Here is a 27,208-nt window from a genome sequence, read left to right as displayed (position 1 = left end):
CATGTGATGGGTGGAGCACGGACACTGGATGATGGGGTCATACATAGAGGATGGGGCACATGTGTGTAGTCCACTGCTTGTATGTGGCCGGAGCGTGGGGCTCATGTGATGGGTGGAGCACGGACACTGGATGATGGGGTCATACATAGAGGACGGGGCACATGTGTGTAGTCCAGTGCTTGTATGTGGCCGGAGCGTGGGGCTCATGTGATGGGTGGAGCACGGACACTGGATGATGGGGTCATACAGAGAGGATGGGGCTCATGTGTGTAGTCCAGTGCTTGTATGTGGCCGGAGCGTGGGGCTCATGTGATGGGTGGAGCACGGACACTGGATGATGGGGTCATACATAGAGGATGGGGCACATGTGTGTAGTCCAGTGCTTGTATGTGGCCGGAGTGTGGGGCTCATGTGATGGGTGGAGCACGGACACTGGATGATGGTGTCATACAGAGAGGATGGGGCACATTTGTGTAGTCCAGTGCTTGTATGTGGCCGGAGTGTGGGGCTCATGTGATTGGTGGAGCACGGACACTGGATGATGGGGTCATACATAGAGGATGGGGCACATGTGTGTACTCCAGTGTCTTGTATTTGGCCGGAGCGTGGGGCTCATATGATAGTTGGAGGACAGACACTGGAACCTTAGGGGGAAGAGGAGGAGTAAGCTGTAAATGGAAAAAGTATAAAGGTAGGCAATAGCATTTCGGGTTCACTTGACACTAGCAATATAGATTGCTTCGTGCTTTGGCAGTGGAGAATCAGCAGACTTCCTCCTTGTCAATCTTAGGACTCTGGGAACAGCAGAAAGCCGGAGAATATAGTATCTGCCCCTTCGGTACCCAGTAGGTGGTTCTTCTCAGTGGGCTCCAGCCAGACAGACTCATCCTTGCTGACCTTCAGAACAACGCCACCAGTGGTTGTCTGGAAGACGTTGAGGACCTGATCACAGAAGAGGACCACCTTTTCCTTGTCACTGGCATTATTGTTGGGGTTGAATCGGCCTTTGACAATGTGGATGCAGAGGTGTCCCCTTGACGAGGCGTGGTATGTGAAGTAGTACAGGCCGGGGTACTTACAGGTGAACTTTCCAGTGCGAATATCATACTGATTACTTATGTTGATGATCTCTTTATCGAAGCGAATGGGCTGATCCTTTCGCGGATACCCTGTGGTGGTTTTCTTCACTGAGAAAGCCGACTGCACCTCTGTCTTGTAGTCTCCAGATTCTCCTTTTAAGCCTTTTAGACCTCTGGGTCCTGGATGACCTGGAGGACCTGTTGGCCCTTTTGGCCCCACTTTTCCGGGGTTTCCGGGCTGACCTCGGTCTCCTCTGTATTCTTCTTCTTTCCAATCAATGAAAGTTCCACGAGGTCCTGAAGCAGAGGAGACATTAGATCAGGAGCGGATGTCACCCCAGATTCCCGCCTTCACCACTGACTTACCCTGGTCTCCCTTCTCCCCATTGCCTCCGTCCTTCCCATCTGCACCAGGCACTCCTGGGATTCCTGGTAGCCCTGGCATTCGAGCTTGGCAGCTCTGTGACTGACACAAAGGGGGAGACAGGAGGTTGATACAGAAGAAGACTAGCACAGCTCTGGGGAACATTCTGCCACCTGGAAGAATAAACGCCACAGATTAGCACAGGACCAGTGTGATAGCAAAGCCTATACTATGTGCACAATTATCAGTCTACAAGGGCTGTGCAGTGTATGTACCCCGTGTGCAGAGTTATCAGGGAGTGTGGGCTGTACAGTATATACAGTACAGACCAAAAGTTTGGACACACCTTCTCATTTAAAGAATTGCCTGTATTTTCATGACTATGCAAACTGTACATTCACACTGAAGGCATCACCAGACCTGAACCCAATCGAGATGGTTTGGGGTGAGCTGGACCGCAGAGTGAAGGCAAAAGGGCCAACAAGTGCTAAGCATCTCTGGGAACTCCTTCAAGATTGTTGGAAGACCATTCCCGGTGACTACCTCTTGAAGCTCATCAAGAGAATGCCAAGAGTGTGCAAAGCAGTCATCAAAGCAAAAGGTGGCTACTTTGAAGAACCTAGAATATAAGACATAATTTCAGTTGTTTCACACTTTTTTGTTAAGTATATAATTCCACATGTGTTAATTCATAGTTTTGATGCCTTCAGTGTGAATGTACAATTTTCATAGTCATGAAAATACAGAAAAATCTTTAAATGAGAAGGTGTGTTCAAACTTTTGGTCTGTATTGTGTATAATGTATATATATATATATATATATATATATATATATATATATATATATATATATATATAATTGTCTAAGGGGTACTTCCATCTGTTTATCTGTCACGGAAATCCCACGTCGCTGATTGGTCACGGCCTGCTGTCACGATATTGTATGAACTATCATATAAGTTTAGTTCGCTGCCAGCACACATAGGGTGGGCGGCAACCCTCCCTTCACTCTGTGTTTAGCTTGCCTTGGCAATGTGTGTGTAGGAGAGCTTTTATGGCTTCTTGCAAATTCCTGACTTTCAGCTCCCAGACCCCTCCTGCCCCTCCTAAAGGAATTTTTATGACCAGGCTAGAATCTTCCCCCAGCAGGAACTGGATTAGAGAATCTTCTAGAATCCATGGAAGTCCTTTGTTCCATTATTGTAAGATATTGGGCCAACCATTTAAGATAGGAACAGGAAAATACATATTCTTAATCTCCCTCGGTGGATCTATCCATCACGGTAAACCTGAGCTTCTAACTCCATCAGGTAAAAAAGTAGGGATTTCTCTGTAATAACGCATCACACATAGGACATATTTGATCTCATTAGAATGCCAACGTTAATACGAGATGAATGCTGGGTTTGTTATGACTATGACATGTTCTGGAGCGGAGTTATAGAAATTAGACAAATTTAAGGTTGAATTACTAAGACTGAAGAAAGAGGAGGGCGATCTTAAGCCAGCCCTTTTGGTGATGTCACCAAGCTGAGCTATAACTGTTTTGCCAGACCCCAGCAGTGAGTCTTCTGCTGGAGCCTATGTGCGGCTGAGTTCTACCTGGGAAGCCCTGACTACCAGTCCCCATGCATTGGGACATCTGGGCTGTGCATGCAGCATGGTTTTTTTGCCTGATATGAGCTGAGAACATGTGAGTTGTACCTTTTCTTGTTTAATCCCTTTATTTTATAATTACCTTGTACATATTTTCAATTGTCTCATATTGTAACATCTTTTTATAACACTGCCTTAATTTCAGAGTAAAATATATAAAATATTAGTTTTCGTTCTTCCTGCTCTAAAACGTACCCTAAGTCTCCTGAAGGGAATTACGCTCCTGTTTCAGGTTAGCTTCGGACCCGTTTAATCGAAGCTGGTGGCAACTTACCGTGTGCCAGCCTTTGGGTGTTGTTGTAGCGACTGCGGCGTTGATAATTATTGTTCCTGCCTGAGTGGGAGTAGTTTATCGCATCGCTGCAGCGTGCCCAATAGCCAGTACATAGCAGGCAGCCTTTCTGGCGACTAATTACCCCAAGTGCAGTACTCCACACTGATGAGGGGCAAAACCCCGAAACAGCTGTCTGTGGATGGATACCATGCTTGGCATAGGTGGCTTTCCTTCATAGGATGCTGCCCTTCCCGTGGTTGTTCCTTCCCGGGGAAAGGCCTGGCTATCCACTGCTTGCGTGGAGAAACACGTGATGGTGTCTCCGCAGCTTCTTTATATGCATCTGCATATTTCCCATAAGGGATGGGGGCAGTGTTCTGGAATCACTGCATTGAGAAACACGTGATGGTGTCTCCGCGGTGTTGGATGTTTTGGTCTCCCCGAGGCCAATCATCTGTGCCTTTACAGTACCTAATCTGACCTGAGAGTAAGGGGGGCGCCAGAGAGCTGCAAGTTTTAAGTGGAACTGTAAGCGGGATATACATAAATCCCTGCAGTTCGTGGTATATTGAAGAGCAGTGAGATACCTAGAATAAGCCCCTGCTGTAAACTAAGAGGTCAATAGTCTTGTGTGTGTTTTTTCATCACATTGTGGAGTGGAGGGATAACTAAGATAAGCCCCCCTGCACATGTGATAGCCGTCTGTTGGCCTAAAGTCACCCCGATCCGTGACGTAGGGGTGACGGTCACGGTGTGAATCGTGACAAATTGGTGGCAAGACGGTGGGATATTAGAGCATTAGTGACTTGGTCTGAGCAATCATTCCTCTCACTAAAAACATGCAGAAAGTTCTTGCGAGGACTCTGCGCAAATAAGTTTGGAGAACGAACTCAGTGTTTATTAGTCTTGAGACAATTGTGTACTGGTAATTATCCCCTCCCTTTCTCTTCGTTTTTCTGTCCTATCTTTTATTTGGCAACCATGGTTGTGCTGGGAGAAACCTTTTATGGGCAGCAGACCAGAGACACCCTTTGTAACGGGGTCTAACAAGCTGGGGTACCTCTTTCAGTACCACCCCGTGTTTCAGGAGGTCCACTCTGCTTTTGCTGGATTCTGAATGAAGGACGCCGGCTGGAATTCCTTGTTTACGTGAGAGCATATAAAAGCTGACTGCTACCCCACGTATTTCCAGTCTAAAAGAACTCACTTTATTTACAGCACACAGAATATATAACACAGGTACACAAGGCAGGCCAATAGAAAAAGCAGGCCAGACATACATTACAATAGCCGCAGGGGGCCGGAGCCTGCTGATATTTACTGGGGGAATTACAAAGGTGGGGGAGGACAGAAGGGGGATATCTTGTCTTCTCTGCCCAGGGGCGCAGCCTGTGGACTGATGCATTTCACATGGAACCTATTATACATAATATATACTGCATAACATATTCTTGATGCTGGGGGTTCTGTAACACCCTTATTGCCTTATGCAAGTCACAGCACATTGACTTTGCAGGCAAAAACAAAGCCCAACTGGTCGCAGTTCTGGTGCAATGGGAAGCCACTCTAGACCACTCCCGGAGCCTAGAGGCCGCAGAAGCCAGCACCAGCGAACGTGCTGCTGCAGCAGAGGTCTAACCACTGAATGCCGGCCCTATTAGCAATCAGGGCGAAGTGGACCCCCACTTGCTGGCGGCCTTGGAAGAACTCCCCACTGATGACCATGATGGACGCCTACAGCTGATTCAGCAATACCGGCAGGAGGCCCGAGCAGAGCGAGAGGCTGAGCGAGAGGCCCAGCGAGCCGAGCGAGAGGCCCAGCGGGAGGCTGAGAGAGCCGAGCAGGAGGCTGAGCGAGCCGAGCGCCAAGCCCAGCGAGAACATGAATGGGAGATGCTCCGGCAGGGGGGGATGCCTTCCACCCCCCAGAGCCGTGAGCCCAGCAGCACTCAGATACCGAAGCCCGGCCCGATCACTTCCCGGTTATGGAAAAGGACGGGGACTTGGACACTTTTCTGCGGGCCTTTGAGAAAGCCTGCAGACAGTACCAGCTGCCTGCACAAGAATGGGCTCGATACCTGACACCAGGGCTGAGAGGCAAAGCTCTGGAGGCGTTTGCTGCCCTCCCTCAAGAACAAGATGGTGACTATGAGGCCATCAAGCAGGCACTGATAGCCATGTACCAGCTTACACCCGAGGTGTACCGTAGAAAGTTACGTGGCCCACACGACAGTTACAGTGATGTGGTGCATGGACTGGAGACCCACTTTGACCAGTGGACCCAAGGACTGTCAGTGACCACCTTTGCACAGCTGCGAGACCTGATGATCAAAAACCAGTTCTTTCATCTTTGCCCAGCTGAGGTGCGACAGTTCGTGATGGACAGAGAACCCAAAGACGTGACGAAAGCAGCGCAGATTGCCGATGCCTATGAGGCCAACCGTAGATCGGAAGTGCGGAAGCCAGTCACCACCAGCTGGAGAGGGGGTAAGCCTGCAACCAACGCCAGTACCCTTGCCAGCCAACACACCAGAGGTCCTGCCCCCGTGGCCAACAACACCAGACCTACCACCGAACCTCGCCAGTCTTTCCACTGCAAGCGGCCTGGGCATATCAGTCACTACTGTCCAGACAAGCAGAAGAACCCCCTAGCCAAGGCCCCAGGGCCTAATGCAGCAGTTCTTTTGGTGGGTGGTGTGGTTGGGAGGGTGTGTGACAACGTACAGTACGTCACTGTGAGAGGCCATGTTGCTACAGGCCTCAAGGACACCGGGGCTGAACGAACCCTCATCCGATCCGAACTGGCGGCCCCTGAAGAAATCATTCCGGGGAAAACCCTAACTGTCACTGGGATTGGGGGCATCAGCTGTCCCTTACCGATGGCCCGGGTTTTTATTGATTGGGGTGCCGGGAGCGGGGTGAAGGAAGTGGGGCTGTCTGATAATTTGCCCACTGATGTTTTGTTGGGGACTGATTTGGGGAGGATGGTTGCTTACTATGTTCCTGACACCCCTCCCGAATCTACTAATGAGGGTAAAGTTAACTCTGATGATGATGATGATGATGAGAAATCGCATGTGTTACCTGACCATGCTTTATCTTGTAATGATGCATCTAATAACCATTTTTTCCCTAGGATTGATGGTGAAAATGTTGTACCTGTGCCAACTGAACCTGATAATGATTTTTCTGTGAAGGTTAATGTGTCCATAGGTACAGGCGTGCCCAGCCACGTCGCTCTGCGAAGTGAGACGGCTGAGGAACCCCTAACAGGGGCAAGTGTCGGTGCTACAGGAAATGGGGAGATGCATGGGAACCGTGAGAGAGGTGATGCCATGAAAGTGACCAGTGCCACCGAGGAAGGTAACTGGCCCATAAGTAGCACTGCCCCTGGAGTGTTGGGGGTGGATGGGGAGGTAGAGCCCATAGCAGCGCCGGCTGATGGGTCTGTAGAAACCCCCGGGGAGACAGCCTACGTAGCTGCTGTCACCCGCAGTCAGAGTGCCCGGAACGCAGATAACTGTCTGCCTTCCGGACCCTCCTCAGTCATCAGTGTGACTGAACCAGAGGTGGCACACTGCAGCGCCAAAACATGCAAACTTGAAAACACAAAATTTGAACTGCATTACTGCACTGAAAATATGAAAAATGAGAGCTTTTAGCGCATAAAAATGGCCAATTTTATGTGTACCTCGTAGCCACGTTAAGGCATCTCTCTTATACGAGGCCCTACGCTTGACCTACCTCTCTGAGAATAAACGTCTCCATCTGAATGGGTACATGTGAAACCTCTCCTTGGACTCAAATTCTCTCTCACTGTGGAGGGGTATTGGACCTATTATAATTAAAACACCTGAAGCTAGGAGGCGGGGAGTGCACGATCAGAAGGCTAGAGAATACATTTCAAAAAACCTGATCTGCACATCCAAACATAGACACAGTGTGAACAGGTGCTGAACCCAGAGTCGCCAACTCGTATATATTTAAGTAAATAGGGCAGCACACTGCAGCGCCAAAACATGCAAACTTGAAAACACAAAATTTGAACTGCATTACTGCACTGAAAATATGAAAAATGAGAGCTTTTAGCGCATAAAAATGGCCAATTTTATGTGTACCTCGTAGCCACGTTAAGGCATCTCTCTTATACGAGGCCCTACGCTTGACCTACCTCTCTGAGAATAAACGTCTCCATCTGAATGGGTACATGTGAAACCTCTCCTTGGACTCAAATTCTCTCTCACTGTGGAGGGGTATTGGATGTGCCGGTCAGGTTTTTGAAATGTATTCTTTAGCCTTCTGATCGTGCACTCCGCCTCCTAGCTTCAGGTGTTTTAATTACAGCAGGTCCAATACCCCTCCACAGAGAGAGAGAATTTTAGTCTAGGAAGAGGTTTCACATGTACCCATTCAGATGGAGACGTTTATTCTCAGTGAGGTAGGTCAAGCGTAGGGCCTCGTATAAGAGAGATGCCTTAACGTGGCTACGAGGTACACATAAAATTGGCCATTTTTATGCGCTAAAAGCTCTCATTTTTCATATTTTCAGTGCAGTAATGCAGTTCAAATTTTGTGTTTTCAAGTTTGCATGTTTTGGCGCTGCAGTGTGCTGCCCTATTTACTTAAATATATACGAGTTGGCGACTCTGGGTTCAGCACCTGTTCACACTGTGTCTATGTTTGGATGTGCAGATCAGGTTTTTTGAAATGAACCAGAGGTGGACCCTGACCAGGCCCAAGAGGGTTCCCGTGGGGAAGGGACCCTGACATCGCTTCTGGCTTCCACTAGCCAGGAGTTTCAGGCCGCTCTGCACACAGATGCGAGCCTAGAGAGTTTGAGACAACTCGCCGGGACGCGCTTCTCCGAGACTGATAAGGAGAGGGTGTTCTGGGAACGAGGAAGGTTGTACCGGGAGACAGTACCCGGAGAATCACAAAAGGAGTGGTTGAGGGAAAGACAGCTGGTTGTCCCGCAGCAATTCCGGGGTGAGTTGTTGCGGATTGCCCATGAGATCCTGCTAGCTGGACACTTGGGGATCAGCAAAACTAAGGCCCGGCTGTCTCAACACATCTATTAGCCTAAGGGTACCGTCACACAGTGGCATTTTGATCGCTACGACGGCACGATTTGTGACGTTCCAGCGATATATCCGTGACGTTCCAGCGATCTCGCTGTGTCTGACACGCTCCTGCGATCAGGGACCCTGCTGAGAATCGTACGTCGTAGCAGATAGTTTGAAACTTTCTTTCGTCGTCTAGTGTCCCGCTGTGGCGGCATGATCGCATGGTGTAACAAAGGTGTGCACGATATTGTATACGATGTGCACATAGTAACCAACGGCTTCTACATCGCACATCATACGTCATGAAATTATCGCTCCAGCGTCGTACATTGCAAAGTGTGACAGCAGTCTACGACGCTGGAGCGATATTGTTACGATGCTGGAGCGTCACGGATTCTGCCGTCGTAGCGATCAAAATGCCACTGTGTGACGGTACCCTAAGATGGGGACAGATGTGTCAAACTACTGCCGCTCCTGTATCACTTGTCAAAGAGTGGGGAAGGCGAGGCCTGCTGTTAAGGCTCCCCTGATCCCTTTACCAGTGATAGAGGAACCATTCCAGAGAATCGCGGTGGACATTGTGGGCCCGCTGGCCGTCCCCAGCAGCTCTGGAAAGCGATATATCCTTACTGTGTTAGACTACGCTACCCGGTACCCAGAGGCAGTAGCTCTGTCGTCAACTAGGGCAGATAAGGTGGCGGATGCCCTGTTGGCCATCTTTTCACGTGAAGGGTTTCCCAAGGAAATGCTTACTGATCAAGGGACCCAATTTATGTCTCGCCTAATGGAGGCTCTCTGTAAGAAAATGCAGGTGAAGCACCTGGTATCGAGTGCGTATCACCCACAGACCAATGGCTAAAACAGATGCTACGCATGCTGGTTGAGACCCAAGGGCGCGACTGGGAGCGGTACCTCCCACACGGTATTTGCTTACCGAGAGGTTCCGCAGGCCTCGACGGGGTTCTCCCCCTTCGAGCTCCTGTACGGCAGGCGAGTCCAGGGACCCCTTGGGTTGGTAAGAGAATCCTGGGAAGAGGAGCCGAACCCTTCTGAAGTGTCCATAGTGGAGTATGTCATGCGCTTCTGTGACAAGATGCAGACTTTGACGCAGTTGGTGCATGACAACATGACGCAGACTCAGGCTGACCAGAAACACTGGTATGACTAAAACGCCTGGGAGCGGACCTACTACGTGGGTCAAAAGGTGTGGGTGCTGGTCCCCGTACCAACGGATAAGCTTCAGGCAGCCTGGGAGGGCCCGTACGTCGTCCACCAACAGCTCAACCCGGTCACCTACATGGTCACGCTTGACCACGCTCAGGGTAGGCGAAAGGCCTTTCACGTCAACATGATGAAGGCTCATCATGAACGTGAACCTTTTGTCCTACCGGTATGCAGCTTGTCCGAAGATGGAGAGGAAGACACCCTCCTGGACATGCTGGCCCAAGCCAAGGCCAATGGGTCCATCGAGGACGTGGAGGTAAGCACCTCGTTAACTGAACCCCAGCGGTTGCAGTTGCAAACCACACTGGAACCCTTCCGGGTCGTGTTCTCCAACCGACCTGGGAGGACTGAGTTAGCAGTCCACGAGGTGGACACCGGGAATCACGCCCCACTACAGCGAACACCCTATCGAATCTCTGACCAGGTGCAGCAGGTTATGCGCGAGGAGATCGATGAGATGTTACAGCTGGGGGTGATTCGACAATCAAAGAGCGCGTGGGCATCACCTGTAATTCTCGTGCCAAAGAAGGACCGGACCACCCGGTTCTGCGTGGACTACAGGGGGCTCAACGCAATCACAGCCTCTGACGTGCACCCAATGCCGCGCATCGAGGAGCTGCTTGAGAAGTTAGCTGGCGCAAAATACCTGACAATAATGGATTTGAGTCGAGGGTACTGGCAGATTCCCCTGAGCCCCGAGGCGCAGGAGAAGTACGCCTTTATCACGCCCTTCGGACTGTACGAGTCCACGGTCATGCCCTTCGGCATGAAGAATGCCCCTGCCACTTTCCAGCGGATGGTCAACCTCCTGCTTCAGGGACTGGAGAAGTACGCAGTGGCGTACTTGGATGACATTGCTATCTTCAGTCCCTCCTGGAAGGAACACTTGCAGCATCTCGAGGAGGTGCTCAGGCGAATTCACCGAGCTGGACTGACTATCAAGCTGGGAAAGTGCCAGATGGACATGAGGGAGGTCCACTACCTGGGGCACCGGGTAGGCGGAGGCACCTTAAAGCCAGAGCCTGAGAAAGTGGGCGCGATCGTGAACTGGCCCACTCCCGTGACCAAGAAACAGGTGATGTCCTTCCTGGGCACTGCAGGGTACTATAGGCGATTCGTACAGCACTATAGTAGCCTGGCAAAACCCTTGATGGACCTCACCAGGAAGAAGCTACCCCACATCGTCAACTGGACCGATGGCTGTGAGGGGGCCTTCCAGGCATTGAAAACAGCACTGTGCAACGCCACTGTGTTGAAAGCAGTCGACAGCAGTCGACCGTTCTTGGTGCAGACCAACGCCAGCGAGTTTGGCCTTGGTGCTGTGCTCAGCCAGGTTGACTCGGAGGACCAAGAGCACCCCGTGTTATACCTGAGCCGGAAACTTTTGCCGAGGGAGGTGGCCTACTCCACCATCGAGGAGTGCCTGGCCATAGTCTGGGTCCTGCAGCGCTTGCAGCCCTACTTGTATGGTCGCACCTTCACTGTGGTGACCGACCACGACCCTATGCGCTGGCTAAACACCATGTGTGGAACCAACGGCAGGTTGCTACGCTGGAGCCTTGCCCTTCAGCAGTTTGACTTGGGGTTCTGCTGCCGTAGCGCACACCAAAAGGGGGAGGTGCCATGATATTGTATGAAATATCATATTTCGATGCCAGCACACATATGGTGGGCGGCGACCCCCCCCCCCTTCCTTCACTCTGTGTTTAGCTTGCCTTGTGAATGTGTGTGTAGGAGAGCTTTTATGGCTTCTTGCAAATTCCTGACTTTCAGCTCCCAAACCCCTCCTGCCCCTCCTAAAGGAATTTTTACGACCAGGCTATAATCTTCCTCCAGCAGGAACTAGATTAAAGAATCTTCCAGAATCCATGAGAGCCTTTGTTCTAATATGATAAGATATTGGGCCAACTACTGGGGCTAAGAGAATATTAAATAGATATTGCTAAAGTCCATCGGAGCCTCTATCCATCACGGTAAACTTGAGCTTTTAACTCCATCAGGTAAAAAAGTAGGGATTTCTCTGTAATGATCCATCACACATATGACGTATTTGATCTCATTAGAATGCCAATGTTAAGACGAGATGAATGCTGGCGTTGTTATGACTATGACATGTTCAGTAGCGGAGTTACAAGATTTAGACAAATTTAGGTTACATTTAGTTAGACTGAAAAGGTAGGAGGGTCTGGGATAGCCAGCCCTTTTGGTGATGTCACCAAGCTGAGCTATAACTGTTTTGCCAGAACCCAGCAGTCAGTCTGTCTGCTGGAAGCCATGTGAGTCTGACCTGAAGAGCTGTACCTAATGCACTGGGATAGATGGAAAACCCACTAGCCTGGTTGCCTGAACTGATATGAACAAAGAACATGTGAGTTGTACCCTTTTCTTATTTAATCCCTGTTTATTTTATAATTACCTTGTACATATTTTTTTCAATTGTCTCATATTGTAACATCTTTATATAACTTTTTATAAACACTGCCTGAAAATCATTTATGGAGTATAATATTTAATATACTAGAGTCGCTCTCCTGTTCTAAAACGTACCCTAAGTCTCCTGAAGGGAATTACGTTACTGTTTTGGGTTAGCTTCGGACCCGTTTAATCGAAGCTGGTGACAGCTTACCGTGTGCAGGCCTCTGGGTGTTGTTGTAGCGACTGCGGCATTGATAATTATTGTTCCTGCCTGAGTGGGAGTAGTTTATCGCATCGCTGCAGCGTGCCCAGTAGCCAGTACATAGCAGGCAGCCTTTCTGGCGACTAATTACCCCAGGTACAGTACCTAATATGACCTGAGGGTGAGGGGGGTGGAAGAGAGCTGCAAGTCTTAAGTGGAACTGTAAGCGGGATATACAGGTCCTTCTCAAAAAATTAGCATATAGTGTTAAATTTCATTATTTACCATAATGTAATGATTACAATTAAACTTTCATATCTTATAGATTCATTATCCACCAACTGAAATTTGTCACGTCTTTTATTGTTTTAATACTGATGATTTTGGCATACAACTCCTGATAACCCAAAAAACCTGTCTCAATAAATTAGCATATCAAGAAAAGGTTCTCTAAACGACCTATTACCCTAATCTTCTGAATCAACTAATTAACTCTAAACACATGCAAAAGATACCTGAGGTTTTTATAAACTCCCTGCCTGGTTCATTACTCAAAACCCCCATCATGGGTAAGACTAGCGACCTGACAGATGTCAAGAAGGCCATCATTGACACCCTCAAGCAAGAGGGTAAGACCCAGAAAGAAATTTCTCAACAAATAGGCTGTTCCCAGAGTGCTGTATCAAGGCACCTCAATGGTAAGTCTGTTGGAAGGAAACAATGTGGCAGAAAACGCTGTACAACGAGAAGAGGAGACCGGACCCTGAGGAAGATTGTGGAGAAGGACCGATTCCAGACCTTGGGGAACCTGAGGAAGCAGTGGACTGAGTCTGGTGTGGAAACATCCAGAGCCACCGTGCACAGGCGTGTGCAGGAAATGGGCTACAGGTGCCGAAATGGGCTACAGAGAAGCAGCACTGGACTGTTGCTAAGTGGTCCCAAGTACTTTTTTCTGATGAAAGCAAATTTTGCATGTCATTCGGAAATCAAGGTGCCAGAGTCTGGAGGAAGACTGGGGAGAAGGAAATGCCAAAATGCCTGAAGTCCAGTGTCAAGTACCCACAGTCAGTGATGGTGTGGGGTGCCATGTCAGCTGCTGGTGTTGGTCCACTGTGTTTCATCAAGGGCAGGGTCAATGCAGCTAGCTATCAGGAGATTTTGGAGCACTTCATGCTTCCATCGGCTGAAGGACGCCGGCTGGAATTCCTTGTTTACGTGAGAGCATATAAAAGCTGACTGCTACCCCACGTATTTCCAGTCTAAAAGAACTCACTTTATTTACAGCACACAGAATATATAACACAGGTACACAAGGCAGGCCAATAGAAAAAGCAGGCCAGACATACATTACAATAGCCGCAGGGGGCCGGAGCCTGCTGATATTTACTGGGGGAATTACAAAGGTGGGGGAGGACAGAAGGGGGATATCTTGTCTTCTCTGCCCAGGGGCGCAGCCTGTGGACTGATGCATTTCACATGGAACCTATTATACATAATATATACTGCATAACATATTCTTGATGCTGGGGGTTCTGTAACACCCTTATTGCCTTATGCAAGTCACAGCACATTGACTTTGCAGGCAAAAACAAAGCCCAACTGGTCGCAGTTCTGGTGCAATGGGAAGCCACTCTAGACCACTCCCGGAGCCTAGAGGCCGCAGAAGCCAGCACCAGCGAACGTGCTGCTGCAGCAGAGGTCTAACCACTGAATGCCGGCCCTATTAGCAATCAGGGCGAAGTGGACCCCCACTTGCTGGCGGCCTTGGAAGAACTCCCCACTGATGACCATGATGGACGCCTACAGCTGATTCAGCAATACCGGCAGGAGGCCCGAGCAGAGCGAGAGGCTGAGCGAGAGGCCCAGCGAGCCGAGCGAGAGGCCCAGCGGGAGGCTGAGAGAGCCGAGCAGGAGGCTGAGCGAGCCGAGCGCCAAGCCCAGCGAGAACATGAATGGGAGATGCTCCGGCAGGGGGGGATGCCTTCCACCCCCCAGAGCCGTGAGCCCAGCAGCACTCAGATACCGAAGCCCGGCCCGATCACTTCCCGGTTATGGAAAAGGACGGGGACTTGGACACTTTTCTGCGGGCCTTTGAGAAAGCCTGCAGACAGTACCAGCTGCCTGCACAAGAATGGGCTCGATACCTGACACCAGGGCTGAGAGGCAAAGCTCTGGAGGCGTTTGCTGCCCTCCCTCAAGAACAAGATGGTGACTATGAGGCCATCAAGCAGGCACTGATAGCCATGTACCAGCTTACACCCGAGGTGTACCGTAGAAAGTTACGTGGCCCACACGACAGTTACAGTGATGTGGTGCATGGACTGGAGACCCACTTTGACCAGTGGACCCAAGGACTGTCAGTGACCACCTTTGCACAGCTGCGAGACCTGATGATCAAAAACCAGTTCTTTCATCTTTGCCCAGCTGAGGTGCGACAGTTCGTGATGGACAGAGAACCCAAAGACGTGACGAAAGCAGCGCAGATTGCCGATGCCTATGAGGCCAACCGTAGATCGGAAGTGCGGAAGCCAGTCACCACCAGCTGGAGAGGGGGTAAGCCTGCAACCAACGCCAGTACCCTTGCCAGCCAACACACCAGAGGTCCTGCCCCCGTGGCCAACAACACCAGACCTACCACCGAACCTCGCCAGTCTTTCCACTGCAAGCGGCCTGGGCATATCAGTCACTACTGTCCAGACAAGCAGAAGAACCCCCTAGCCAAGGCCCCAGGGCCTAATGCAGCAGTTCTTTTGGTGGGTGGTGTGGTTGGGAGGGTGTGTGACAACGTACAGTACGTCACTGTGAGAGGCCATGTTGCTACAGGCCTCAAGGACACCGGGGCTGAACGAACCCTCATCCGATCCGAACTGGCGGCCCCTGAAGAAATCATTCCGGGGAAAACCCTAACTGTCACTGGGATTGGGGGCATCAGCTGTCCCTTACCGATGGCCCGGGTTTTTATTGATTGGGGTGCCGGGAGCGGGGTGAAGGAAGTGGGGCTGTCTGATAATTTGCCCACTGATGTTTTGTTGGGGACTGATTTGGGGAGGATGGTTGCTTACTATGTTCCTGACACCCCTCCCGAATCTACTAATGAGGGTAAAGTTAACTCTGATGATGATGATGATGATGAGAAATCGCATGTGTTACCTGACCATGCTTTATCTTGTAATGATGCATCTAATAACCATTTTTTCCCTAGGATTGATGGTGAAAATGTTGTACCTGTGCCAACTGAACCTGATAATGATTTTTCTGTGAAGGTTAATGTGTCCATAGGTACAGGCGTGCCCAGCCACGTCGCTCTGCGAAGTGAGACGGCTGAGGAACCCCTAACAGGGGCAAGTGTCGGTGCTACAGGAAATGGGGAGATGCATGGGAACCGTGAGAGAGGTGATGCCATGAAAGTGACCAGTGCCACCGAGGAAGGTAACTGGCCCATAAGTAGCACTGCCCCTGGAGTGTTGGGGGTGGATGGGGAGGTAGAGCCCATAGCAGCGCCGGCTGATGGGTCTGTAGAAACCCCCGGGGAGACAGCCTACGTAGCTGCTGTCACCCGCAGTCAGAGTGCCCGGAACGCAGATAACTGTCTGCCTTCCGGACCCTCCTCAGTCATCAGTGTGACTGAACCAGAGGTGGCACACTGCAGCGCCAAAACATGCAAACTTGAAAACACAAAATTTGAACTGCATTACTGCACTGAAAATATGAAAAATGAGAGCTTTTAGCGCATAAAAATGGCCAATTTTATGTGTACCTCGTAGCCACGTTAAGGCATCTCTCTTATACGAGGCCCTACGCTTGACCTACCTCTCTGAGAATAAACGTCTCCATCTGAATGGGTACATGTGAAACCTCTCCTTGGACTCAAATTCTCTCTCACTGTGGAGGGGTATTGGACCTATTATAATTAAAACACCTGAAGCTAGGAGGCGGGGAGTGCACGATCAGAAGGCTAGAGAATACATTTCAAAAAACCTGATCTGCACATCCAAACATAGACACAGTGTGAACAGGTGCTGAACCCAGAGTCGCCAACTCGTATATATTTAAGTAAATAGGGCAGCACACTGCAGCGCCAAAACATGCAAACTTGAAAACACAAAATTTGAACTGCATTACTGCACTGAAAATATGAAAAATGAGAGCTTTTAGCGCATAAAAATGGCCAATTTTATGTGTACCTCGTAGCCACGTTAAGGCATCTCTCTTATACGAGGCCCTACGCTTGACCTACCTCTCTGAGAATAAACGTCTCCATCTGAATGGGTACATGTGAAACCTCTCCTTGGACTCAAATTCTCTCTCACTGTGGAGGGGTATTGGATGTGCCGGTCAGGTTTTTGAAATGTATTCTTTAGCCTTCTGATCGTGCACTCCGCCTCCTAGCTTCAGGTGTTTTAATTACAGCAGGTCCAATACCCCTCCACAGAGAGAGAGAATTTTAGTCTAGGAAGAGGTTTCACATGTACCCATTCAGATGGAGACGTTTATTCTCAGTGAGGTAGGTCAAGCGTAGGGCCTCGTATAAGAGAGATGCCTTAACGTGGCTACGAGGTACACATAAAATTGGCCATTTTTATGCGCTAAAAGCTCTCATTTTTCATATTTTCAGTGCAGTAATGCAGTTCAAATTTTGTGTTTTCAAGTTTGCATGTTTTGGCGCTGCAGTGTGCTGCCCTATTTACTTAAATATATACGAGTTGGCGACTCTGGGTTCAGCACCTGTTCACACTGTGTCTATGTTTGGATGTGCAGATCAGGTTTTTTGAAATGAACCAGAGGTGGACCCTGACCAGGCCCAAGAGGGTTCCCGTGGGGAAGGGACCCTGACATCGCTTCTGGCTTCCACTAGCCAGGAGTTTCAGGCCGCTCTGCACACAGATGCGAGCCTAGAGAGTTTGAGACAACTCGCCGGGACGCGCTTCTCCGAGACTGATAAGGAGAGGGTGTTCTGGGAACGAGGAAGGTTGTACCGGGAGACAGTACCCGGAGAATCACAAAAGGAGTGGTTGAGGGAAAGACAGCTGGTTGTCCCGCAGCAATTCCGGGGTGAGTTGTTGCGGATTGCCCATGAGATCCTGCTAGCTGGACACTTGGGGATCAGCAAAACTAAGGCCCGGCTGTCTCAACACATCTATTAGCCTAAGGGTACCGTCACACAGTGGCATTTTGATCGCTACGACGGCACGATTTGTGACGTTCCAGCGATATATCCGTGACGTTCCAGCGATCTCGCTGTGTCTGACACGCTCCTGCGATCAGGGACCCTGCTGAGAATCGTACGTCGTAGCAGATAGTTTGAAACTTTCTTTCGTCGTCTAGTGTCCCGCTGTGGCGGCATGATCGCATGGTGTAACAAAGGTGTGCACGATATTGTATACGATGTGCACATAGTAACCAACGGCTTCTACATCGCACATCATACGTCATGAAATTATCGCTCCAGCGTCGTACATTGCAAAGTGTGACAGCAGTCTACGACGCTGGAGCGATATTGTTACGATGCTGGAGCGTCACGGATTCTGCCGTCGTAGCGATCAAAATGCCACTGTGTGACGGTACCCTAAGATGGGGACAGATGTGTCAAACTACTGCCGCTCCTGTATCACTTGTCAAAGAGTGGGGAAGGCGAGGCCTGCTGTTAAGGCTCCCCTGATCCCTTTACCAGTGATAGAGGAACCATTCCAGAGAATCGCGGTGGACATTGTGGGCCCGCTGGCCGTCCCCAGCAGCTCTGGAAAGCGATATATCCTTACTGTGTTAGACTACGCTACCCGGTACCCAGAGGCAGTAGCTCTGTCGTCAACTAGGGCAGATAAGGTGGCGGATGCCCTGTTGGCCATCTTTTCACGTGAAGGGTTTCCCAAGGAAATGCTTACTGATCAAGGGACCCAATTTATGTCTCGCCTAATGGAGGCTCTCTGTAAGAAAATGCAGGTGAAGCACCTGGTATCGAGTGCGTATCACCCACAGACCAATGGCTAAAACAGATGCTACGCATGCTGGTTGAGACCCAAGGGCGCGACTGGGAGCGGTACCTCCCACACGGTATTTGCTTACCGAGAGGTTCCGCAGGCCTCGACGGGGTTCTCCCCCTTCGAGCTCCTGTACGGCAGGCGAGTCCAGGGACCCCTTGGGTTGGTAAGAGAATCCTGGGAAGAGGAGCCGAACCCTTCTGAAGTGTCCATAGTGGAGTATGTCATGCGCTTCTGTGACAAGATGCAGACTTTGACGCAGTTGGTGCATGACAACATGACGCAGACTCAGGCTGACCAGAAACACTGGTATGACTAAAACGCCTGGGAGCGGACCTACTACGTGGGTCAAAAGGTGTGGGTGCTGGTCCCCGTACCAACGGATAAGCTTCAGGCAGCCTGGGAGGGCCCGTACGTCGTCCACCAACAGCTCAACCCGGTCACCTACATGGTCACGCTTGACCACGCTCAGGGTAGGCGAAAGGCCTTTCACGTCAACATGATGAAGGCTCATCATGAACGTGAACCTTTTGTCCTACCGGTATGCAGCTTGTCCGAAGATGGAGAGGAAGACACCCTCCTGGACATGCTGGCCCAAGCCAAGGCCAATGGGTCCATCGAGGACGTGGAGGTAAGCACCTCGTTAACTGAACCCCAGCGGTTGCAGTTGCAAACCACACTGGAACCCTTCCGGGTCGTGTTCTCCAACCGACCTGGGAGGACTGAGTTAGCAGTCCACGAGGTGGACACCGGGAATCACGCCCCACTACAGCGAACACCCTATCGAATCTCTGACCAGGTGCAGCAGGTTATGCGCGAGGAGATCGATGAGATGTTACAGCTGGGGGTGATTCGACAATCAAAGAGCGCGTGGGCATCACCTGTAATTCTCGTGCCAAAGAAGGACCGGACCACCCGGTTCTGCGTGGACTACAGGGGGCTCAACGCAATCACAGCCTCTGACGTGCACCCAATGCCGCGCATCGAGGAGCTGCTTGAGAAGTTAGCTGGCGCAAAATACCTGACAATAATGGATTTGAGTCGAGGGTACTGGCAGATTCCCCTGAGCCCCGAGGCGCAGGAGAAGTACGCCTTTATCACGCCCTTCGGACTGTACGAGTCCACGGTCATGCCCTTCGGCATGAAGAATGCCCCTGCCACTTTCCAGCGGATGGTCAACCTCCTGCTTCAGGGACTGGAGAAGTACGCAGTGGCGTACTTGGATGACATTGCTATCTTCAGTCCCTCCTGGAAGGAACACTTGCAGCATCTCGAGGAGGTGCTCAGGCGAATTCACCGAGCTGGACTGACTATCAAGCTGGGAAAGTGCCAGATGGACATGAGGGAGGTCCACTACCTGGGGCACCGGGTAGGCGGAGGCACCTTAAAGCCAGAGCCTGAGAAAGTGGGCGCGATCGTGAACTGGCCCACTCCCGTGACCAAGAAACAGGTGATGTCCTTCCTGGGCACTGCAGGGTACTATAGGCGATTCGTACAGCACTATAGTAGCCTGGCAAAACCCTTGATGGACCTCACCAGGAAGAAGCTACCCCACATCGTCAACTGGACCGATGGCTGTGAGGGGGCCTTCCAGGCATTGAAAACAGCACTGTGCAACGCCACTGTGTTGAAAGCAGTCGACAGCAGTCGACCGTTCTTGGTGCAGACCAACGCCAGCGAGTTTGGCCTTGGTGCTGTGCTCAGCCAGGTTGACTCGGAGGACCAAGAGCACCCCGTGTTATACCTGAGCCGGAAACTTTTGCCGAGGGAGGTGGCCTACTCCACCATCGAGGAGTGCCTGGCCATAGTCTGGGTCCTGCAGCGCTTGCAGCCCTACTTGTATGGTCGCACCTTCACTGTGGTGACCGACCACGACCCTATGCGCTGGCTAAACACCATGTGTGGAACCAACGGCAGGTTGCTACGCTGGAGCCTTGCCCTTCAGCAGTTTGACTTGGGGTTCTGCTGCCGTAGCGCACACCAAAAGGGGGAGGTGCCATGATATTGTATGAAATATCATATTTCGATGCCAGCACACATATGGTGGGCGGCGACCCCCCCCCCCTTCCTTCACTCTGTGTTTAGCTTGCCTTGTGAATGTGTGTGTAGGAGAGCTTTTATGGCTTCTTGCAAATTCCTGACTTTCAGCTCCCAAACCCCTCCTGCCCCTCCTAAAGGAATTTTTACGACCAGGCTATAATCTTCCTCCAGCAGGAACTAGATTAAAGAATCTTCCAGAATCCATGAGAGCCTTTGTTCTAATATGATAAGATATTGGGCCAACTACTGGGGCTAAGAGAATATTAAATAGATATTGCTAAAGTCCATCGGAGCCTCTATCCATCACGGTAAACTTGAGCTTTTAACTCCATCAGGTAAAAAAGTAGGGATTTCTCTGTAATGATCCATCACACATATGACGTATTTGATCTCATTAGAATGCCAATGTTAAGACGAGATGAATGCTGGCGTTGTTATGACTATGACATGTTCAGTAGCGGAGTTACAAGATTTAGACAAATTTAGGTTACATTTAGTTAGACTGAAAAGGTAGGAGGGTCTGGGATAGCCAGCCCTTTTGGTGATGTCACCAAGCTGAGCTATAACTGTTTTGCCAGAACCCAGCAGTCAGTCTGTCTGCTGGAAGCCATGTGAGTCTGACCTGAAGAGCTGTACCTAATGCACTGGGATAGATGGAAAACCCACTAGCCTGGTTGCCTGAACTGATATGAACAAAGAACATGTGAGTTGTACCCTTTTCTTATTTAATCCCTGTTTATTTTATAATTACCTTGTACATATTTTTTTCAATTGTCTCATATTGTAACATCTTTATATAACTTTTTATAAACACTGCCTGAAAATCATTTATGGAGTATAATATTTAATATACTAGAGTCGCTCTCCTGTTCTAAAACGTACCCTAAGTCTCCTGAAGGGAATTACGTTACTGTTTTGGGTTAGCTTCGGACCCGTTTAATCGAAGCTGGTGACAGCTTACCGTGTGCAGGCCTCTGGGTGTTGTTGTAGCGACTGCGGCATTGATAATTATTGTTCCTGCCTGAGTGGGAGTAGTTTATCGCATCGCTGCAGCGTGCCCAGTAGCCAGTACATAGCAGGCAGCCTTTCTGGCGACTAATTACCCCAGGTACAGTACCTAATATGACCTGAGGGTGAGGGGGGTGGAAGAGAGCTGCAAGTCTTAAGTGGAACTGTAAGCGGGATATACAGGTCCTTCTCAAAAAATTAGCATATAGTGTTAAATTTCATTATTTACCATAATGTAATGATTACAATTAAACTTTCATATCTTATAGATTCATTATCCACCAACTGAAATTTGTCACGTCTTTTATTGTTTTAATACTGATGATTTTGGCATACAACTCCTGATAACCCAAAAAACCTGTCTCAATAAATTAGCATATCAAGAAAAGGTTCTCTAAACGACCTATTACCCTAATCTTCTGAATCAACTAATTAACTCTAAACACATGCAAAAGATACCTGAGGTTTTTATAAACTCCCTGCCTGGTTCATTACTCAAAACCCCCATCATGGGTAAGACTAGCGACCTGACAGATGTCAAGAAGGCCATCATTGACACCCTCAAGCAAGAGGGTAAGACCCAGAAAGAAATTTCTCAACAAATAGGCTGTTCCCAGAGTGCTGTATCAAGGCACCTCAATGGTAAGTCTGTTGGAAGGAAACAATGTGGCAGAAAACGCTGTACAACGAGAAGAGGAGACCGGACCCTGAGGAAGATTGTGGAGAAGGACCGATTCCAGACCTTGGGGAACCTGAGGAAGCAGTGGACTGAGTCTGGTGTGGAAACATCCAGAGCCACCGTGCACAGGCGTGTGCAGGAAATGGGCTACAGGTGCCGAAATGGGCTACAGAGAAGCAGCACTGGACTGTTGCTAAGTGGTCCCAAGTACTTTTTTCTGATGAAAGCAAATTTTGCATGTCATTCGGAAATCAAGGTGCCAGAGTCTGGAGGAAGACTGGGGAGAAGGAAATGCCAAAATGCCTGAAGTCCAGTGTCAAGTACCCACAGTCAGTGATGGTGTGGGGTGCCATGTCAGCTGCTGGTGTTGGTCCACTGTGTTTCATCAAGGGCAGGGTCAATGCAGCTAGCTATCAGGAGATTTTGGAGCACTTCATGCTTCCATCGGCTGAAATGCTTTATGGAGATGAAGATTTCATTTTTCAGCACGACCTGGCACCTGCTCACAGTGCCAAAACCACTGGTAAATGGTTTACTGACCATGGTATTACTGTGCTCAATTGGCCTGCCAACTCTCCTGACCTGAACCCCATAGAGAATCTGTGGGATATTGTGAAGAGAAAGTTGAGAGACGCAAGACCCAACACTCTGGATGAGCTTAAGGCCGCTATTGAAGCATCCTGGGCCTCCATAACATCTCAGCAGTGTCACAGGCTGATTGCCTCCATGCCACGCCGCATTGAAGCAGTCATTTCTGCCAAAGGAATCCCCACCAAGTATTGAGTGCATAACTGAACATTATTATTTGATGGGTTTTTTGTTTGTTATTAAAAAACACTTTTATTTGATTGGATGGGTGAAATATGCTAATTTATTGAGACAGGTTTTTTGGGTTATCAGGAGTTGTATGCCAAAATCATCAGTATTAAAACAATAAAAGACGTGACAAATTTCAGTTGGTGGATAATGAATCTATAATATATGAAAGTTTAATTGTAATCATTACATTATGGTAAATAATGAAATTTAACACTATATGCTAATTTTTTGAGAAGGACCTGTACATAAATCCCTGCAGTTCGTGGTATATTGAAGAGCAGTGGGATACCTAAAATAAGCCCCTGCTGTAAACTAAGAGGTCAATAGCCTTGTGTGTGTTTTTTCATCACATTGTGGAGTGGAGGGATAACTAAGATAAGCCCCCCTGCACATGTGATAGCCGTCTGTTGGCCTAAAGTTACCCCGACCCGTGACGTAGGGGTGACGGTCACGGTGTGAATCGTGACACTCATTCTCAAAATTTTTGTCCATGACTAGACACACATGCACAGCACATAAATATCACATACACACCAGTCACACAATTTACACACATGTGCAGCACATACACACCCGTCACACACTAGACACATGCCCAGCACACACACCACTCACACTAGACACACATGCACAGCACACACACCACATACACACCAGGTCCACACTAGATAATGTGATAATGTGTGAAAAAAAATGTAAAGCGCTGCGGAATATGTTAGCGCTATATAAAAATAAAGATTATTATTATTATTAGATACACATGCACAGCACACATACTAGAAGCATACCTCATACACACCCATCACACACTAGACACAGATGCATAGCATACACACGCCACATACACACCAGTCACACATGCACATCACACATCAGGTACACTAGACACACATACACAGGACACACAATAATCATACACTACTTATACACCTGTCACACACTAGACACCCAATGTACGCCACATACACACCAGTCACACAATATACGCCACACACACCAGCCACATACGAGACACGTGCACAGCATACACTAGACACAAGTCGCATATTAGATAAATGCAACATACACATTACTTACACACCAGTCACTTACTAGACACACACTGACACACAGTTCACACACACAAGATACGCATGCACAGCACACACTAGACACACATATCATACACTTCATAGACACACATGCACAGCATTGATTAGACACACACAAGTCATTACTCTGCAGAGAAGCATTTCTCAGTGCTTGTGCTCCCCTACTAAGCCCTCTCTTTTCCCCATTAAGCTAGGCATCATCATGATGGGTTCATTCCCAACATTTCTGTGTTCTTCCCTCCGTGGTTTCCTATCAGTGCCCGTTGTGCTTCCGAGGCCACATATAGAAAGTCTACTGACCCGACTCCTCAAGCCTGGCATAGTTGTCGCAGGCTTTGATTAGGAGCTGCGCTGGAGTCAGACACTGCTGATTTATGATGGGGAGCATGCTCTTCATGAATCAGAAGCATCTCTCTGGTGGATGCCCCTCCACACTGCACCAGGAACCTCACTGGTGGATGCCCCTCCGCACTGCACTAGGAACCTCACGGGTGGATGCCCCTCTACACTGCACTAGGAACCTCACTGGTGGATGCCCCTCTACGCTGCACCAGGAACCTCACTGGTGGATGCCCCTCTACACTGCACTAGGAACCTCACTGGTGGATGCCCCTCCACACTGCACCAGGAACCTCACTGGTGGATGCCCCTCCGCACTGCACTAGGAACCTCACGGGTGGATGCCCCTCTACACTGCACTAGGAACCTCACGGGTGGATGCCCCTCTACACTGCACTAGGAACCTCACTGGTGGATGCCCCTCCACACTGCACCAGGAACCTCACTGGTGGATGCCCCTCCGCACTGCACTAGGAACCTCACGGGTGGATGCCCCTCTACACTGCACTAGGAACCTCACGGGTGGATGCCCCTCTACACTGCACTAGGAACCTCACTGGTGGATGCCCCTCCACACTGCACCAGGAACCTCACTGGTGGATGCCCCTCCGCACTGCACTAGGAACCTCACGGGTGGATGCCCCTCTACACTGCACTAGGAACCTCACTGGTGGATGCCCCTCTACGCTGCACCAGGAACCTCACTGGTGGATGCCCCTCTACGCTGCACCAGGAACCTCACTGGTGGATGCCCCTCTACACTGCACTAGGAACCTCACTGGTGGATGCCCCTCTACGCTGCACCAGGAACCTCACTGGTGGATGCCCCTCTACGCTGCACCAGGAACCTCACTGGTGGATGCCCCTCTACGCTGCACCAGGAACCTCACTGGTGGATGCCCCTCCGCACTGCACTAGGAACCTCACGGGTGGATGCCCCTCGACGCTGTGCCAGGACCCTCACTGGTGGATGCCCCTCGACGCTGTGCCAGGACCCTCACTGGTGGATGTCCCTCCACGCTGCACCAGGAACCTCACTGGTGTCGTGCCTCTCTGCGCTGCACTAGGAACCTCACGGGTGGATGCCCCTCCGCGCTGCGCCAGGAACCTCACTGGTGGCGTACCTCTCTGTGCTGCACCAGGAACCTCATGGGTGGCGCCTCTGTCTTGCCCCTAACTGTCTTGAAACCACCAAAGATTGCATGATTTTGGCACAACACTGAGTTATAACTCTTCAAAGCTTTTATGACAGAATTCTGGAGTGAAAGATTTGATGAATTGGATCCATATGTTTTTAGGGTGCCTTTTACCTCCCCGACACCGCTAATCAGCTGCTCCCTAATATAGAGGAACAAGGATGGGGGCTGACGGTATCAGCAGGGATCCCGGGGGTCTCAGCCCCTCACAAGCCCTTCTGATGGTGTGGACCAGGGACCAACAGAGAAGTAGACCTTACCTTGTCGTCTGGACATTATGGTGAGCTTCGGAGAAGTTGTGCATCTGGATGAACAGGAACCTGACAACATACAGAAAGTAGAAGTGTCAGCGGAGTCAAGGACAGGGCGCCCTGGACTTCCTCATGAATGTGATCTTCGCTTCCTCTTCACCCGCAGCCAAGGAAAAGGAAGATGAATCAGATCTGGAGAGTTCTAGAATTCTAGCCTATCTTCCCCTCTGAAGAGGCAATTTGCATATTTAGGCTCTATATTATGCACATTAGATTTGGCAAATCAACATTTCAGATGCAGCGAGAATAATCCCGGCGGGCAGTATACTGTCTCAGCAGTGGTGTGCAGCACCTCATGGGTGGTGTCATTCTTTTTGAGGGTGGTGTCATTCATCTCGAAGGTGATGACATTCATTTCCAGGACGGTGTTTGACATCTCGGGGTTTGTGTCATTCATTTCAGGGGTAGTGTTCGACATCTCGAGGGGGTGTCATTCATCTTGCCGTGGTGTAGTTAATCTCAGGTGCGGTGTCCGTCATCTCAAGGGGTGTATCATTCATCTCGGGGGTGTCATACATCTCAGGGGTTTGTCATTCATCTCAGGAGGGTGTCTTGAGGCTGGTGTCATTCATCTTGAAGATGGTGTCCGTCATCTTGAGGGAGGTGTCATTCATCATGGGGATGGTGTCTTTCATCTCGATGGTGGTGTTATTCATATCGGAGCGGCATCATTCATCTCAACTAAGAAAGGGCAACTAAGAATAGACAGCAATATGTGAGAGGGCGACTAATAACAGTCAGCAAGATGTAAGAGTGTGACCAACGAAGGGCAGCAATATGTGAGGAAGCGACTAAGAACAGTCAGCAAGAGGTGAGAGGGCAAATAAGAACAATAAGAAATAGGTGAGAGAGCAACTAAGAAACTAAGAACAGTTAGTAAGAGGTGATAGGGTGACTAAGAACAATAAGAAAGAGGTGACAGAGCGACTACGAACAGTCAGCAAGAGGTGAGGGGGCGAATAAGCAGTCAGCAAGAGGTGAGAGGGTGACTACGAACAATCAGTAAGAGTTGAGAGGGCGATTAAGAACAGTCAGCAAGAGGTGAGAGGGAGAATACGAACAGTCAGCAAGAGGTGAGAGGGCGAATAAGCAGTCAGCAAGAGGTGAGAGGGTGACTAAGAACAGTCAGCAAGAGGTGAGAGGGCGAATAAGCAGTCAGCAAGAGGTGAGAGGGTGACTACGAACAATCAGCAAGAGGTGAGAGGGCGAATAAGCAGTCAGCAAGAGGTGAGAGGGTGACTAAGAACAGTCAGAAAGAGGTGAGAGGGCGACTAAGAACAATAAGAAAGAGGTGACAGAGCGACTAAGAACAGTCAGTAAGAGGTGAGATGGCGAATAAGCATTCAAGAGGTGAGAGGGTGACTAAGAACAGTCAGTAAGAGTTGTGAACAATAAGAAAGAGGTGAAAGGGTGAATAAGAACAATAAGAAAGAGGTGACAGAGCGACTACGAACAGTCAGCAAGAGGTGA

The 27,208-nt window shown here is 49.7% G+C and overlaps 1 protein-coding gene across 1 annotated transcript; it reads right to left on the bottom strand.

The window, feature by feature from the left end:
- C1QB (complement C1q B chain) lies at positions 1–25,763 on the bottom strand. The gene is made up of 3 exons (XM_069742806.1): positions 25,688–25,763; positions 1,446–1,616; positions 1–1,376 (listed from the first exon to the last, which is right to left on the bottom strand). Exons 1-3 carry the CDS (start codon positions 25,755–25,757, stop codon positions 787–789), a joined length of 831 nt encoding a protein of 276 aa, XP_069598907.1. The 5' UTR covers positions 25,758–25,763; the 3' UTR covers positions 1–786.
- Positions 25,764–27,208: the final 1,445 nt, after the last annotated feature.

Source organism: Ranitomeya imitator, chromosome 10 (assembly GCF_032444005.1).
Source record: "Ranitomeya imitator isolate aRanImi1 chromosome 10, aRanImi1.pri, whole genome shotgun sequence".
Taxonomy (NCBI): Eukaryota; Metazoa; Chordata; class Amphibia; order Anura; family Dendrobatidae; genus Ranitomeya; species Ranitomeya imitator.
Note: the sequence above shows the minus strand (reverse complement) of the source record. Positions and strands in the feature narration are given on the sequence as shown.